The 18,944-nt window shown below is 42.5% G+C and overlaps 1 protein-coding gene across 2 annotated transcripts in view; it reads left to right on the plus strand.

Moving 5' to 3' along the window:
• c7h9orf85 (chromosome 7 C9orf85 homolog) overlaps positions 1-14,754 on the plus strand; it is a 39,949-nt gene extending 25,195 nt beyond the window's left edge. For both annotated transcript variants that reach the window (XM_059974788.1, XM_059974787.1), the window contains one exon: positions 11,841-14,754. In XM_059974788.1, the coding sequence (XP_059830771.1) occupies positions 11,841-12,123 (283 nt within the window). In that variant the 3' untranslated portion in view covers positions 12,124-14,754. The remainder of the gene's footprint in view (positions 1-11,840) is intronic.
• Positions 14,755-18,944: the final 4,190 nt, after the last annotated feature.

Raw genomic sequence — 18,944 nt, forward strand, 5'->3', positions numbered from 1 at the left:
ATAACAGAGTCTAAAGCTTCCAAATAATGATATATCTTTTATGAAAAGGGGGATTTAAAGAACTGCTATCTCGGAGGAAGAACTGCAAAGTAATGAGACAAAAGGTTGATAGTTCCTTGGACCTAACGGTTTGCATTTTAAAATGAATATGGCAGATTAATAACAGATGCAGTGGTTGCGCTCAGAGAAATTTCCCAATTTCTGTATAGGCTTCAGTGGATTGGAAAAACCACACAAATATAACAAACATATTCAAGAATGGAAGGAGAAAATTTCTCATTGGGAAGTAGTAGAATCGGAAGAACCGTATTGTTAAGGTCCATAATAGAGCAAGGCGAAGTTATTATTGACAAATTTAGAGTTCTTTAGTTTTGTGACTAGTAGAGTGGATATAAGGGAACCAGCTGATATTGTACATTTGGATTTCTGAAAGGCACTTGGTAATAAAAACATTTAACATGATATCTATTATTTATTTGAGAGATGTGAGGTCAGTTTGAGCTGCTGCGGTCCTTGAGATGTGGAGGGTGTTACACGATTTTGACCCAGTGGGTGACTGGTGATATATTTCTAAATCCAATTAATTCATGGCTTGGGGGACACATTTTGAGTGGTATTCTTCCCATGCTTTTGTTGTCTTTGTCCTTCTTGTTGTTGTAGGTCATGAAATGTTATTACTGCTCGAAATGTGTACTTTCCTGCCCTTCTGGTTTCCTTCCATATCCCAAAGATGTTCCAGTTAGTAGGCTAATTCATCGTTGTAACTTGTCCTGTGATTGGGTTATGGTTAAGTAGGTGAGTTGCTGGGCCAGAAGGACCCATCTCTGCTGTATCTCTAAATGATTGTCTCTGAAAGGTCGTGGAAGGTGCTGTCCAATAAATCTGGATGACTTCCTGAAGTCCGCTCTCTGGTTAGAGAAAACGGCAACTGCTGAGCATCAACAAGTGAAATGAGTGAATGATTATAGATGGATTGCTATGCCCTGTATAGTGTCGAGCTCATTGAGTGTTATTCAAGCTGCGCATGTCCAGGTTACAGCGACAGATTGGTTAACTGAAAGTTGAAAAGCATTTTTGGGTTAGTGAGCTGTAGTGGTGTGTCACGGGGATCTGTGCTCTCTGTTCATGTTTCCACTCATGTAGCTTAAGGAGTTGCCCATTAAGATGAAGGTGAAAAGGAATTTCTGCTCCAAGACACAAAATGTATGGAATTTTTTACCTGGAGAACACTGGATAGTGTCACTAAATATATTCATGGGTAAGCTAGGTGATTGGACCATGGGCTAATCGAAGATTATTTTAAAATGAGCAGGAAAATGCAGCTCATCTCTTGACTGGATCAGTCGTGATCTTATTGAATGTCAGAACAGACTCCTGCTCCATTTACTTATGAGCCAGCCACTGCTTTGTTGGTGAAATCGTGGACAGGTCAATCTGAGACTTTTTTCATGAAACACATTAAGAAGATGAGGAAAATACTCGGCCCCTGAAGTTTTTTTCCACCATTCAATGACATCACAGCAGACCATCCACAAGGATATAAATCTTAAGAAATATTAGTTAATCTATCCTTTCAATTCTTTTCAAAAAGCCACTCAAAGCTACAGTGATGCTAGAAAGTTTATGAATCCTGTATTTTCTCTATTTATGCATAAATATGAACTAAAATGTAATCAGATTTTTTGTAAGTCCTAAAACTAGATAAAGAGAACCCAAAACATTATAATTGTTTGTTTATTTAAGGAAAAATGAACCAATATTACATGTATTTGTTTTCAGTAACTGGTATGACCTCCCCCTTGTATAGCAATAATTTCAACGAAAGGTTTACAGTAACTGTTGATCGGTCTTACAGCATCAGCTTGGAGGAATTTTAGGCCACTCCTGTGTGTGTGGACACACCACGCACAATTGTCTTCTTGTTACATTATGCAGTTTCTGTTAAGCTTCAGGTAATGGACTGCTATCCTGACATTCTCCTGTAAAATGTCTTAATAAAATTTTGAATTCATTGTTCCCTTTACGATTGCAAGCTGTCCAGGCCCTGAGGCAGCAAAGCAGCCCCAAACCATGATGCTCCTTCCACCTTGCTTCACAGTTGGAATGAGGTTTTGGTGTTGGTGTGCCGTGTCCTTTTCCTCCGAACATAGCACTGTACATTTCTGTCAAAGTGTTCAACTTTTTTCTCATCAGTCTACAGAACGTTGTCCCAGAAGTGTTGTAGAACATCCAGGTCATCTTTAGTAAACTTGATACGTGCAGCAATGTTTTTCTGGAGAGCAGTGGTTTCCTCCGTGGTGTCCGTCCATGAACACTGTCTTGTTCAGTGTTTTTTTTATATATAGTGGATACATGAAGAGACGTATAGTAAGTTCTAGAGATTTCTGCAGGTCTTTTGCTTTACCCTTTGGTTCTTTCTCACCTCCTTCAGCATCTCACATGGTGCTCTTGGTGTGATCCTTGCAGGATACCCACTCTTAGGGAGAGTAGCAACAGTACTGAGTTTCCTCCATTTGTAGACAATTTTTCTTGCTGTGGACTGATGAACACTCAGGTCTTTAAAAAATGCATTTGATGCCTTTTACAGCTTCATTCATCTTTACAATTCTAAAGTCCTCTGAAAGTTGTTTTGTTCAAGGCATGGTATGCATAAACAGATTTTTCTTCAGAAGAGCAGGTTCTATCAGTAATTTGACTTTGTGTGTCTTTTTTGATAGGGTAGGTCACCTCAACCCACCCCACCTCCCATCTCATCTCATTGATTGGAACACCTGACTGCAAATAGCTTTTGTAGAAGGCACTACCCCAGAGGTTCAGATTTTTCTAATAAATACATGTAATATTGGATCATTTTCTCAATAAATAAATAAATGATCAAGTATTATGTTTTTTTGTTATTTAATTGAATCTCTTTATCTAGTTTTAGGACTTATGTGAAGATCTGATCACATTTTAGGTTATATTTATATAGAAATAGAGAAAATTCTACAGAGTTCACAAACTTCCTAGCACATCTAATTGTCTAACCAGATTTTTTTAATGTAATCTATCTTAACCCTTGGATTCATGTGAATATTCTGTCAAGTCTGCACTTGTTCCTTAATGTGCAGGCCCAGAGCAGTTTGTTCTACAAGGAACTAGGTCTGAATTAACAAGAGTTAGTTGCCATGGTCCAGATTAACTGACTTCATTGTTACAACTTGCTGTGTTCTCTTTTATTCCAGTTGGGAACTCAGCAGAAACCTTTACCTGGAGAATGTGGAACTTGCACTAATATAAGTCCTTCTGTAGCCTCCTTATTTCCTCAGAACTACCTGCCCCTTCACCTATCTTTGTGTTCATGAACTTTGCAACAAAGCTATCAGTTCTGCCATCCAGGTCATTGAAACATGGAAAACCCACAGCACAATACAGGCCCTTCGGCCCATAAAGTTGTGCTGAACATGTCCCTACCTTAGAAATTACTAGGCTTACTTATAGCCCTCTGTTTTTCTAAACTCCATGTACCCATCCAAAAATGTCTTAAAAGACCCTATCATATCCGCCTCCACCACAGTTGCTGGCAGCCCATTCCATGCACTCACCACTCTGAGTAAAAAAAAACGTACCCCAACATCTCCTTTGTACCTACTCCCCAGCACCTTAAACCCGTGTCCTCTTGTGGCGACCATTTCAGCCCTGGGAAAAAGCCTCTGACTATCCACATGATCAATACCTCTCATTAAAATATAATGTATAATAAAACGATACCAACTCAGACCCCTTTGGAACACCACTGGTCACCAGCAGCCAACCAGAAAAGATTCCCTTTATTCCCACTCTTTGCCTCCTGCCAATCAACCACTGCTTTAGCCATGCTAGAATATTGCCATGAGCACTTAACTTGTTAAACAGCCTCACGTGTGGAACGTCAACCAATTCTCCTTTGTCTATCCTGCTTGTCATTTCTTCAGAGATTTCCAACAGATTTGTCAGGCAAGATTTTCTGTTGTAGAAATCATGCTGATTATGGCGTATTTTATCACGTACCTCCAAGTACCCCCGAAACTACATCATTAACAATTGACTCCAACCACTTAACATCTTCCCCACCACTGAGGTCAGACTAACTGGCCTATACTTTCCTTTTGTCTGGCTCTTTCCTGCTTGAAGAGTGGAATGACATTTGCAATTTTCCAGTCTTCTGGAACCATTCCAGAATCAAGTGACTCTTTAAAGTTCATCACTAATGCCTCCACAATCTCTTCACGTGCCTCTGTCAGAACCCTGGGGAGCACACGCCATCTGGTCCAGATGACTTATCTACCTTCAGCCCTTTCAGCTTCCCTGGAACCTTCTAGCTATTGATGGCAACTTCATACACTTCTGACCCCTGACTCTCTGGAACTTCCACCATAGTTCTGATGTCTTCCACGGTGAAGGCTGATGCAAAATACTTATTCAGTTCATCTGCCATTTCCTTGTCCCCCATTACTACCTCTCTAGCATAGTTTTCCAGCAGTCTGATATCCACTCTCGCCTCTCTTTTACACTTTATTTATCTGAAGGAACTTTTGATATCCTCTTTAATATTATTGGCTAGTTTACCTTATTCCATCTGTTCCTTAAAGCCTTTTTAGTTGCATTCTGTTGGTTTTGAAAAGCTTCCCAGTCCTCTAATTTCCCTCTAACTTTTGCTCTATAATATACCCTCTCTTTGGCTTCTATGTTGGTTTTGTCTTCTGGTGTTAGCCACGGTTATGTTATTTTGCCAGCTGCTTCTTTGGGGTGTATATATCCTGAGCCTTCCGAATTGCTTCCAGAAATTCCAGTCATCTCTGCTGGTGTTCTTTTCCAATCAATTTTAGCCAACTCCTCCCTCGTGCCTCTTTAATTCCCTTTACTCCATTGTAATACTGATACACATGACTTTAGCTTCTCCTTCTCAAATCTCAGGGTGAATTCAATCACATTATGATCACTTTCCCCTAAGGGTTCTCTTACCTTAGGCTCAAATTAATTCTGGTTCATTACACAACACCCAATCCAGAGTAGCTGATCTATTGGGCTCAACCACAAGCTACTCCAAAAAGCATTCCAGAAATTTCCCCTCCTGGGATCCAGCAGCAACCTAATTCTCCCATCTATCTGCATATTGAAATCCCCCATGGCTATTTGTAACATTGCTCTATCTCCCTTTGTAATTTGTAGACAATATCCTTACTACTATTTGGGGCATCTGTATACAACTCCCATTAGGGTCTTTTTACCCTTGCAGTTCAGTAGCTACATTACAACGATTCAACACCTGTGCCACTTTTCATTTTTTACCATCAGAGCCACGCCACCCCTTTGCCTACCTGCCTGACCTTCTACAGTGTGTATCCTTGGATGTTAAGCTCCCAGTTTAACAATAAACTGTCATCTGGTGGATAGGACATCTCTCCCCCTTAGATCTTTAAGGCAAAGCCAGCTTGATAGTATTCCACCAGTTTTCTGGTCCCTTCTGATCGACTCAATCCAGGAACACCAGGATCGAGTGTTGGTCCAGATTCATTTCTTTCCTCTGGGGATTCTGCTTAGATAGGTTGCAGGGCCAATCCGTCTTGTTCACTAGCATGTTCTGGAACGAGGGGTTCACTTGGCTGTCCCTGATGTGGTTTGGATGCCAACGGCATAGGCTGCCATCCTCAATCACTGAAGAAACTTGTAGGCATTCTTTCACCACAACTTTACTTTCATCCACCTTTGCCTCTCTGGGTTCAGGTGAGCATAAGCTAGGGGCAGGTGTAGCACTTGCTCTGCTTGCAAGGATAAGTGTCAGGAGGGAGATCAGTGGGAGGGACGAACAGACAAGGGAGTCGCGATCCCTGCGGAAAGCAGTAAGTGATGGGGGGGGTGGGAGGAGGAGGGAATGATGTGCTTGGTGGTGGGATCCTGCTGGAGATGGCGTATTATGGAGAATTATGTGCTGGGTGCGGAGACTGGTGGGATGGTAGGTGCGGACAAGAGGAACCCTATCTCTGGTGGGGTGGCGGGAGGATGGAGTGAGGGAAGATGTGTGTGAAATGGAAAGATGCAGTTGAGGGCAGCATTGATGGTGAAGGAAGGGAAGCCACTTTCTTTGAAGAAGGAGGACATCTTGGTTCTGGAATGAAAAGCCTCATCCTGAAAGCAGATCTGGTGAATACCAAGGAATTGAGAGAAGGAGATGGTGTTTTTACAAGTAACAGGGAGGGATGAGGTATAATTCAGGTAGCTGTGAGAGTCAGAGTTTATTGTGGACATCAGTGGATATGCTGTCTCAAGAGATAGAGACAGACCAATTGAGAAAGGAAAGGGAGGTGTTGAGAAAGGACCAGGTAATTTTGAGGGCAGGTTGGAAGTTGGAGGCAAGGTGGACGAGCTCCACATGGTTGCAGGAAGCAGTACCAATGCAGTCATTGATGAAGCATGGGACTAGTTGGGGAGTGACACCAGTGTAGTCTTGGAACATAGACTGTTCCATGTAGCCAACAAAAAGGCGGTCATAGCTGGGACCCATGCAAGTACCCGTGGCTACCCCTTTCATTTGAAGGAAGTGGGAGGAGCCAAGGGAGAAATTGAGAGTGAGAACAAGTTCTGCCAGATGGAGGAGAGTGGTGGTGGAGGGGAACTGGGTGGGTCTGACATCCAGAAAGAAATCAAGAGCTTTGAGGCCTTCCTGGTGTGGGGTGGAAGTATAAAGGCAGTGAACATCCATAATAAAAATAAGATTCTCTGAGCCAGGGATTTGAAATCATTGAAATGATTAAGAGTGTGCAAAATGTCACGAATGTAAGTAGGAAGGGGCTGAACTGGGGGGATAAAACTGAGTTGAGATATGCAGATATAAGTTGAGTGAGGCAGGAACAAGCAGAAACAATGGGCCTACCTGGCTAGGCAGGTTTGTGGATCTTGGGTAGAAGTGGAAATGGGAGGTGCGGGGTGAGGGAACTAAGAGGTTGGTAGTAGTGGTTTGGAGATCCCCAGAGTTAATAAAGTTGGTGATGGTGTGGGAGACAATGGCCTGGTGCTCTGTAGTGGGGTTCTGTTCGAGGGTTAAGTAAGAGGAGGTGTCTGACAGTTATCACTGGGTCTCAGCAAGGTAGAGGTCAGTCCTCCAGACTACTACAGCACCACCCCCCCCCCCCTAATCTGTGGGTTTCATGGTGAGGTTAGGATTGGTGCAAAGAAAGTGGAGAGTTGGAATTGGAGAGGGGAGTGAAGTCAGGGCGGTTAATGTCACATTAGCAGTTAACGATGAAAATATCAGAGCAAGTAGAAGACCAGAGTGATGCCTCTAGGAAGAGGAAGGTTGAAGACTGGAGAAGGTGTGTGTGGGGTGGAGAGTTCTTGCCAAAGAAGTAGGCCTGGAGGCAGAGGTGGTGAAAGAATAGCTCAATGTCATGGCAGGCGTGAAACTCAGAGGTATGGGTGCAGGGGTCAAAGGTGAAGCCCTTGCTGGGGACAGAACATTCTACCTCAGAAATGGGTATGTCAGAGGAGATGGTGAAGACTGGGCTGTGATCGGGGGGGTGGGGAAGAGGGTTGATAGTGTCGGGGGGAGGATCGGGGTGTTCAGGGAGGGTGGAATGAGAGGAAGTCGCCGCAGACCCAAGAGCTGGCGTGGGACCTGAGGGACTCGGGATTGTGGAGTGGTGGTGGGAGATGGGGAGACAGTGGCAGCATGTGAAAACACGGATTGGAGGTGCTGTTGGTCAAGGCAGGAGTCAGAGTTGGAGGTTGAACTATCGCCACTTTGAGGGCATCTGAGGTCGATGGCAGTGGAGTCTGGTTTCTGAACCTGCTCAGGATCGTTGGAACCACTGAAGTCAGCAGCAGGGATCGGGGTCTGGAGATGTCCATGCCTGCCAGGATTGGAGATGGCAGGTTCTGTAGTCTGTAGACAGGCTAGTGTGGCCTCGTTACGACTTCCACTCACAGAGAAGAAAAAAACCTGCAGATGCTGGACATCCAATTTTCCAATCACAAACAATTGTGATGAAGCCACACACTCAGGTTGGAAAAGCAAAACCTTGTATTCAATCTGGGTAGCCTCCAGCCTGATGGCATGAACCTCGATTTCTTGAACTTCCAATAATGCCCCCACGTCTTCTTCACCATTCCCTGAATCCAATTTCCCTCTCTCACTTCATCTCCTTGCCTGCCCATCACCTCCCTCTGGTGCTCCTCCCCCTTTTCTTTCTTCCATGGCCTTCTACCCTCTCCTATCAGATTCCCCCTTCTCCAGCCCTTTATCTTTTTCACCAGTCAACTTCCCAGCACTTTACTTCACCCCTCTCTCTTAGCTTGTTACTCTGATTCATCTTTTTTATCCCCCAGTCCTGATGAAGGGTTTCAGCCCAAAAGGTTACCTGTACTCTTTCCCATAAGATGCTGCCTGGTCTGCTGAGTTCCTCCAGCATTTTCTGTGTACTGCTTGGATTTCCAGCGTCTGCAGATATTCTCTTGTTTCTGATTGGACCTCAGCACTATCACTCTGGTTCCCATCCCCCTGCCAAATTATTTTAAACCCTTCTGCAAACCTGCCTGCAAGGATATTAGACTCCTTTGGGTTCAGTTGTAACCCTTCTCTTTTGTACAGGTCAAACCTTCCCCAGCAGAGATCCCAGTGATCTATAAATCTGAACCCCTTTCATCAGTTCCTTGGCCACCCAATCAGGTGCCAAATCATCCTATTCTTGCCCTCACTGGCGCGTGACACAGGCAGTGATCCAGAGATCCTGTTCCTTTGCTTTCTACCTAGCTCCACAGCCTCTCTTCACAGCCTCCTCACCTTGTTCACCTATGTCATTAGTGCCAATATGCACCAAAACTAATAGCTGCTCATCTTTGCCCTTGAGAATGCCATTGGCCTGATCCAAGGTACCCCTGATCCTGGTGCCAGAGTGATAATATGCCATCTGGGTATCTCTATTGCACCCACAGACTCTCATTTCTGTTCCTCTAACTATAGAATCTCCAATCAACACTGCAATCCTCTTCACCTTTCTACTCGAGCTACAACACCAGACTCCATGCTAGAGATAGTCACTGTGTTCATCACCCTCAACAGTATCTAAAGTTGTATACTTATTATTGAGGTGATTGGCCACAGGCGTACTCTGCACTGGCTATGCATTTTCCCCTACTTCTCCTGGCAGTCACCCAGTTATCTGTCTCCTACAACCTAGGGGAGTTAATATACTGTAATTTAATGACGAGTATAGGTAATGACCTTGGGACACAAGAGAGAGATTCCTTGCTCTTCTAACTGTGACAGAGGATATTTTGCATCCGGCTAAGGGAGCTTAGTTTTGAGAGGAAGCACTCTGATCCAGAGGAGAGAGTGAGACAGAGATGATGATACATTTACAAATCAGTTCAATCTGATCAAATGGCTCTGTGTCTGTTGATACCTTTTGCTAAACAAAAATCATTTTGGTATTTTTGATTGCGTTGCTGTTCTTTGCAAATTTTAGGTAGGAGGCAATCAAAAGCATAACATCTGATATTTCAGATACTTAATGCAACTAGATACAGGAATCTTTATATTTTCTTGCATTTGGGAACTGGCAGCAACATGTTATTGAGATTGAAAAGTGCTGTGTGTAAATCGTTCTCTGCTGTCAGGTGGCACTCTAACACCTTGCAGTCCTTTGGCCCGGATTTCCTGTGAACCGTCAGTAGTTTCTGGAGTAAACACTGATGTAGATGTTCTTGTATAGTAAAAATAACACAAGAAGCAGAAAAGTAGGGAAAACCAAGAGATAGGAGTATTTCGTGACACTGGCAAGCTGCCTACATGTCCCTTCACCACAGTGTATATCTAGAGTGAACGATAGAGGGATGATGTCCAGTATAAAGAGGTGAGTCAAGAGCTAGCTAGTCAAGAGTAATGGGCAGATGGCGGAAGGAAAGGTAGAAATGGTAACAGAGGTGATGGTTAGAGACCTTAAGGGGTGCAGCTGATGGAATCTAATGATAAATGAAGGTGGAACATGGAATCAAGTGTGAACATAAGAAATAGGAGCAGGAATTGTCCCTCTGGCCTGTCAAACCTGCTCCGCCATTCAATAAGATCATAACTGATCTGGCCACCAACCAGCCTTTTCCCCCATAACCTTTAATTCCCTTACTATACAAAAATCTATCCAACCGTGTCTTAAATATATTTACTAAGGTAGCTTCTACTGCTTCATTGGGCAGAGAATTCCACAGATTCACCACTGTCTGTCCTCCTCATCTGTCCTAAATCTACTCTCCCAAATCTATAGCCTGTGTCCCTTTGAGGCTGTGGAGGTGGGCATCTGGAAACAGTGGGGGAGGGAGCCACTGGAAGGAGTGTGTGGGTGATGCATAGGTCGAATGTCTGAGGGAGGGGAAAGAAACAAGGTGATAGGGGCTTGGGGTCTGGTGTTGGTGTAGGAAGAATTGTGTAGGTTAGGAGCAGAGAGAAAAAAGGATGGGGAGCGGAAGAGGTTGGAGCAATAGGCTGGCCTCAAGAGTGCATCATGCATTTGGAATATGAATATTTTAACCACATTTTTATGCCAGAAATTCAGCTATGATTGGAAGCACTAAACGTGTCTGTTTAGTAGTGACAACATTTATACTGGTTCTCAAATTCCATATTGTCCTCTCATGTGGGGGGACTTCTAGCATCGATTTTGGTGCCATTGAGAGTCGGCCACCCCAGCAGCATTTACCAGCCGACTCTCAGTTTCTTCAGTTCGGTGGGTAGGGCTTGTTCTAGCCCTGCTGCATCACTGATGATCCAATTCACAGGACAAGATTACAAAATCGAAGTACATGTATGTCACTATATACTGTACAGCCATGAGTCTTTTTGCAGGCATTCACAGTAGAACAAAAATACAATACAATCAATGTGCAGAAAGGAAGACAAGCTGTACAAAAACTTGAAGTGCTGATAACAGCAATACAGATAAATTTTCCAATAGGGAGCTACAGAAGGCCACAATTACAGAATAACCATAGCATAGAAAGAGGCCATTCCATCCATACCAGGTATTATGGTTTATTATGACTTTGCTCTTAAACCCTCCGTTTATAGAGCCCCAGCTCCTACAATTACTTTTCCAACCTGCTGTTTTATTCCCTTTATTTCTACTCCTTGCCTGTTGCCAATCAGTCGCTGCTTTATCCATGCTAGAAGCTTTCCTGCAATACCACGGGCTTGCTATTCAGCCTCATTTGGCATCTTAAAATCCAAGTTCATAACAGCTGTACCCTCCCGTGAACATAAACTTCCATGGTACTATGGTAGAAAAGAGCAGAGGAATTTTCTTGGTGTTATAAGAGAGTGTTTATCTTGTCAAGGATGGACACCACAGTGGATATTTGGTTATACATGTTTCAAGAGGCTACATTACTGATCGCAGACATGCGTTTGCATCCATGCATGGTACTGGGTTAATTTAAATTGAAAGCTGGAATAAAAAGTTGTAAAACATTCAGATCCCCATGAAAACCTTTCCTTATTTGGGTAGAACACCTGTGCTTATTTTGTCTTGGCTTCAAATACCAGTCCCACAGCAATCTGATTGACAACTCTGAAATGGACTACTTATTCGGTCAATTCACAACCAATTGCAGATGGATAATAACTGCTCTCTGTTTAATATTTCTGACTTCTCTTTGAAGAACCTGATGGATGAAAATTGGCTATTGCAATTGCAACTGTGACTATGCTTTTTTTAAATAAAAGGGATTGTCTCTCAATAATATTGGGGCAAAAATAATCATGTATTTTTTTTCCTTCTGTCAATGCTTGCTGAGTAAGGAAGCTGACTTATCTTTTTCTCCTCACCTCTCAGGCTGTCCTCTTCAGAAACCCAAAATAGAGAAGGTGATGCTGAAACAAATCCTGACACAAGAAGTTGCATAAAAGGGAGCGAAGGCAAAGGAGATGCCGAATGCATTGATGACTCTGATTTTGATGGTGATGATGAGAGTGATGGAGCAACATCCGTTGAGACTTTAACTTCTGTATCCAACCAACAAATTAATGCCCCATTGCAGGAATTAAAACTGTTGAAGAGCAAACAGATGACAGCCCAGGGAGAACTGGACTTTTCCAGCTTGAATCTTGAGGATTGAGCCACAGCCAGTATAAATGAAACAGCTTGATCATTACTGTGGTCGGTTACATAACTGTATTCTAGGTTCAGTATATCTGACATGAATGTGAACCAAAGCATGTTTTTCTTTTAGCTTCTTTGCACAGATAGGAATGTGTAATGTTGTCAGAATCCTGTGAAAGAGAGGGTGGAGATATTAGAGCAAGCATATTGACTGCCAGTTTCAGTCCATTAGGTCCACTGTCTGAACTGGATGTGCAGCAGTGGATTTTGAGAACAGTTGATGCTGATATATTGTGTGCTCAGGTCTAAACACAGACATCTTTCTCATAATGAGGCAATCGATTAAACTAATGATTTAGAGAACTGTTGAAAAATGTGACTTAACCATATGTAGGGTATAATTCTGATTGATGACAAGTATTATTTGATTTCATGAAAATTTGACATTATTATTGACTTGAGCTGTTGCTACAAAGTGGAACAATTTATATTATTTATAATGTAGTGGTTAGACTTTATGCTGAAAAATTTGTATTTTATAATTTCTCTAAAATAAGATACAATCTTGAGTATCTTCTGCTGAGTCACAAATAAAACCACAGAATGTACTCAATACCCACTTTATTAGGTAAAGGAGTGAAACCTGCTGTAGCCTATCCACTTCAAGGTTCGACGTGCTGTGCTTTCAGAGATGCTCTTCAGTATACTGTTGTAACATGGTTATTTAACTTGCTGTTGCCTTCCTGTCCACTTGAACCAGTTTGGCCATTCTCCTCTCCCTTTCTCATTAACAAGGCCCTTTTAGCCATAGAACTGTGCTCTCGATGTTTTGTGCACCATTCTCTGTAAACTCTAGAGACTGTTGTGTGCTAAAACCCCAGGAAATCTGTTTCTGAGATATTCAAACCACCCGTTTGGCACCAGCAATCATTCCACTGGCAATGTCACTTAGATCACGTTTCTTCTCCATTCTGATGTTTGGTCTGAACAATAACTTGCCTCTGCATGTTTTTATGCATTAAGTTGCTGCCATGTGATTGACTGATTAGATATTTGCATTAATAAGCAGATGTACCTATTAAAATGGCCACTATCATTCTTTCCCTGCCTCAATGGGATAAGCCTCTACAGAAACCCATGTAAGTAATCCTGAAGCAACCTCCACATTTCCATTGTATATTTCCTTGAGTACATCCATTCCCAATTAATGGCCACAAGTTCCTGCCTAATAGCATTATAATTTGTCCTCTTCCAATTAAATACTTCCCCATACCATTTACTACCATGCAAGGCTATGCTTAAGGTCAGGAAGTTGTCTCGTTTGTGCGAGATGGAGCAGAAGGTGTCTACAGACAGGATTCAAGGCACGTTATGTAAACAAGCTCCAAAATGTTCAGCCACTGAGATATGTCACCCGATCAGGGTCATCATGTAGTACCAGGTCCTATAAGGCCTATCCTCTAGTCGACCTGATTGGCAATTTCACATCCAGTTCTCTTTTAAACACCCCCACCTTATTATTTGTTTAGAGGTACAGCATGATAACAAGCCAACACTGCCCCATTATACCCATGTGACCAATTAACCCTCTAACCTGTATGTCCTTGGAATGTGAAAGGAAATTGGACACCCTGTGGAAACCCATGCAATCGTGAGCAAAGGAATTGAACCCGGATTGTTGATACTGAAATAGCATTGCATTAATCGCTATCCTACCGTGCCACCTCAAAAATCTTTGGAACTCCCCGTTATGTAATCGAACCTAGTTTCCCGCATAACATGTGGTGTTACTAACCACTATACCAACAAGGTATATCCAGCAGCCATTCCTGCCCTTGTAACAGCCAAATCTCAGTAATGGCCAAGTTTGTCAATCCTTGTTCCTGATACTTTTCACATAAAAGGAAACACACTTCAACCCATCCAATTGACTGCAATTGTGCCCCATTCACTGAATATCCTTCCTCACAGTCTCTCAATACATTGAATCTATATTTACACCAACTGCTCCATCATCTGACCTATCATTCTTGTTTCCACTCCCTGTCATTGACGTAAATCCTCCCCAACAGCTCTGGCAAACCTGCCCACAAGGACATTGGTCCCTCTCATGTTCAGGTGTAATCTGTACCTTTTATACAGGTCATAGCTTCCCCTGAGGAGATCCCAATGATCCACAAGTTTGAATAACTGCTCCCCACACTAATTTTTCAGCCACACATTCCATCTGCGATATTGTCCTATTCTTATACTTACTGGCATGTGGCAGAGACAACCATAAAGAGATTACTATCCTTGAAAACTTGCTTTTTAGATTCCTTCCTACCTCTCTATATTCACTCTTCTCTTTTCCTATCTATCTTATTGGTAGAAAGATGCACCACTCTGTCTGTCTGCTCTCCCTCCCCCTTAAGATTGCCATGGACTTGATTTGAGTGGTTCCTGACCCTGGTACCTGGGAAGCAGCATACCATCCTGAGTATCACATCCACAGAATCTCCTGTCTGCACCCTTTAACTATTGAATCCCCTATCATCACTACACCCCTCTGCTCCCCCTCCACTTCTCACCCACAGAGCCTCGCTCAGTGCCAAGGACCTGGACTTTGTAGTTTTATCCTAGTAGATCATCCCACCCCCACCCAACAGTATCCAAGGTGGTATACTTATTATTGACAACAGCCACAGGGGTAATATATATGTGTCCTTAGATAATAAATTTACATTGAATTTTGCACTATCTGACTCCCTTTTCCACTCCTGACAGTCACCCAACTATCTGCCTTATGCAGCTTTGGTGTGGTTGTCTCTTGGTGGCTTCTATCTATCAACTCCTTTTCTCTGGAATAATATGTAGGTCATCCAGCTCCAGCTCCAGTTCCCTAATGTGGTCTGCAAGGAGCAATTCTTGCAGGTGTTGTCATCAGGAACACTTGAGGGGTCACCCTGACTTTCCACAAGCATGCAAGAGGAGCACACCATTGCCCAGGGTTCCATTCTCGCTGCTCTACCTATGTAATTGTAAAGAAAGAAAAGAAACTTACCAGAAGTTGATCTTGGCCTCAGCCTCTTCTCACTGAAGCCTCTTGAGCCAAAGCCTCAGTTTCCCCCACTCTCACCCTGTCCACTCCAACAACAGCTGTTCCATTCAAATCAAACTTCACTTTTCCAAGTGAAGAGGCCTGCCTCTTTCAATGGCTCCTGCCCTCACACAGGTTTCTCTTGCTTTTGTATGTTAATGCAGAAGTGTAAATAAATCAATTGCTGGAAATAATTACCAGGTTATGTAAGATCTTGGAAAGAAAAATGGTGTTAATAGTGATCAGTGATATTTCAACAAAATTAAAGAATCATACTGTAGATATCCCATAATGTGGTGTGGCAAAGTATTAAAGCAAGATGCTGAGGAAGGTGGAATTCTGAATTTTGGAAAATCTTTAAAGCATTTGAAGCATAGAAGAGTTAGTATTTCAACTTGATGGCTGTTTATCTATCTGCCTCTCCATATAAGTCAATTTTCTGACATTTTAATAAATTTTGATTTAATCAATTTTTAAAAGTTGTGATGCTCAAGGTGTTACAGTTATCTGACAACTCATCATTGAGTGTTTGCAATTACTGTCTGTGACCACCGATCCATTGAATGGTTGCATTTTTTGAGTCATGCAGTGTGCTTCATTCAGGATCACTTCTCTGCTCTGGTAGCATTTCTACCCATGCTTGAAGATAACCAATTTCATCCATGTTCCCTGAGTAATATATTTATGAACAGAGTAACCTGCAGGCCATTGGAATTCTGTAATTCTGTCTTCCAGTCCAAAAGCCATTGAGACCAAGCATAGGATGATTGGACCATTTCTGAACTGTGGTGTGTTTTGGAACCAAGATTCAGGATGCATTCAGCCTTTGTTATCAGCTGGCTTTAAGTTGTCCCAGATATACATGTGGACACTGCGGAACCATTGTCTGTATAGTACCGGTATTGGCTCCTTGTGATGCACCATTCTATTGTAAGTTTGTTTTTGTTTATACAATTGCATCTTGTGATTTCAAAACCAATTTCAACCTGTAAGTTTCAATAAAAGTTATTAGCTAATCTCTTTAAATATTGAAACATTTATTACTGTATGTCACTGTTTTTAGAACATAGGGTATATTCACGTTTTTGTGGATGTATTGGGGATGAAGCATTGTCAATGTTTCACTGGACAACATTACTCATTTCTTAATTACACTTTATTTACATGTGGACAAGGATGACACTTTAGCCCCTGTCACCAGACAATCGGAATTGTCCATTTTTATACAGTTATTAATCCAGTGGAAACTTGTGCACCTTCGAATTCCATTATTTGCGTGTATACAGTAGCTACCACTCACAATACAGTTTTCAGGTACTAATAATGAATAAAATCTAAGTTAAAGGTCACAATTGCCTTAGAATTAGTAAAATTACTGTCCAAAAGTGAGTGTGTATGGTAAATCCTATGCATTTGTATCCCATCTGGATTTGTCTGCTGAATTTAAGTCCCAACCTGTAAGGAGGGGAACTAGGTTCTCAAAGCCATGTATTGCACACATAGCACGCACTCACCAGTGTGTGGCCACACCCTGGTGCTTGTGAACCAGATCCCTAGTTATGGGTAAATAGCCCCACTGTCTTGTGTTCAGCCTCAGGAGAGACAAAGGTTATGGCAGTAAACCCAGGCAGCAAATCCGGAGTGAAGCCCTTAAGGAAGCTGGAAGTCATTGAACATCCTTCCGACAGCTCCTGCAGCCAAGCTGGTGCCAAACATATTGCTTCACGAGCTTTCCTTTGGTCTACACTGGTGAGGCCGAGAGGGGGATCTGGACAACTGAGCTTCTCAGGAGCTCCATACCTTCCGCCCAGGCTTGTGATGATGATTATCACCACCCATTGTCCTTTGAGACATGGGTGCCAACCAACCAGCAAATTTATTCCTTAGCTTTATCAAATACTTCTTAATCTCCCATTCTTGTATCCATCTCTTGTTTCCTTGGTCCAGTCATTAACTATGCTTTGTCCTTTATCATAACTTATTATTGTTTATTCACAGTTGTCCAGATCCACCCCACTTATCCATTAATTTTCCATCACTAGATCACATTGTTGAGGAAAGGAGACTGGTACATACGCTTCAACTGCCTCTTTATGATTTACTTGAGGATAGATGGAACCTCTCATCATTAGTTTTCAATGCATTCTTTAGCCTCATATTTTGTCTACATGTCTTCCTTACCAGTATTAGCTGAAATGTGGTCCAACTATCTTGACAGGTTCAATCTTTTTAATCACCTTATCTCAAACTGCTTGAATTCAAAAGTTCAAAGATAAGTTAATTTCTTACCAAAGTACATTTAAGTCATCATACACAATCCTGAGATTCATTTTCCTGTGGGCATAACTCAATAGATCCATAATAAAATAATAACCATAACAGAATCATTGAAACACCCCACCAATTTGGGTGTTCAACCAGTGTGCAAAAGACAGCAATCTGTGCAAATACAAAATGAAAGAAATAACAATAAATATCGAGAACATGAGATGAAAAGTCCTTGAAGATGAGTCCATAGGTTGTGGGAACTTTTCAATGTTGGGGCAAATGAAGTTGAGTGAAGTTGTCCCCTTTGGTTCAAGAGCCTGATGGTTGAGGGGTAATAACTGTTCCAGAATATGGTGGTGCAAGTTCTGAGTCTCCTGTGCCTTCTTCCTGATGACAGCAGCAAGAAGAGAGCATGACCTGGGTGGTGGGAATCCCTATTGATGGATGCTGCTTTCCTGCAACAGTTTTGTATTGGGAAGGATTTACCTGTGAAGGACCGAGCTGCGTCCACTAGTCATTATGGAATTTTCCATTCAAGGGCCTTGGTGTTTCCATGCCAGGCTGTGATGCAACCAGTCAATATACTCTCCACCACACATCTATAGAAGTTTGTCATGCTGAAACTTCACAAATTTCTAGAAACTAGAGGTATTGCTGTGCTTTCTTTGCATTTACACTTTGTAATACTGGGCTCAGTTTAGGTCCTCTGAAGTAATAAAACCAAGCAATTTAAAGTTGCTGATCCTCTCCACCTTTGATCTACTCTATTAGTTATACCCTGTTTCCCCAATTACCTTATCACATCCCCTGGTAAGTATCACACTACTTTCTCTATTCCCCTCCCCCATGCACACCTTTACACTTCACATTTATTATAAGCTGTAATCAAATCAAGTTTAATTATCATTCAAACCATACATAGATACAGCTGAATGAGACAGCGTCCCTCTGGGGCCAAGGTGCAAAACATTTCAAAATAGCAAGCAAACATTCAAAAATAGCAATTAACATAATTCAAAATTCAAAATTTTGAGCAAAGAAGCATATTCACTCGAATAAGAATCATCTATAGCCCAAGATGCTGAGTGACAATGTCCAGCAATCTCAGCAATAGTCTCCAGGCAATGGAGCCTGTCATTCCACTGCTTGAACACAGGAGGGCAGCACTGACAGGCAAGGCCAAGCTGAGCTCAACCATGCTGTGGTGCTTTTGCGTCTCTCACCTGGTCTACAGCAGCAGGTAAGAGGCTACGTAGCTCCCATGTTGACTGTCCCTCCACCAGACAAAGGTAACAGACCTACAGCAAGTTACATTATCATTATCCAGCTGTGTCTGTGTGGTAAACTACATATACGGGTCTGGACACGCCCCCTGCTGACTGCTCCTGTGGCCCCTCCCACAGACCCCGGTATAAAGGCGATTGAGGCCTGAGCCCGGCCCTCAGTCTCCAGGATGTAGTATGGTGGTCAACCACTGCTTGTTCTTTCTT

Source organism: Hypanus sabinus, chromosome 7 (assembly GCF_030144855.1).
Source record: "Hypanus sabinus isolate sHypSab1 chromosome 7, sHypSab1.hap1, whole genome shotgun sequence".
Classification (NCBI taxonomy): domain Eukaryota; kingdom Metazoa; phylum Chordata; class Chondrichthyes; order Myliobatiformes; family Dasyatidae; genus Hypanus; species Hypanus sabinus.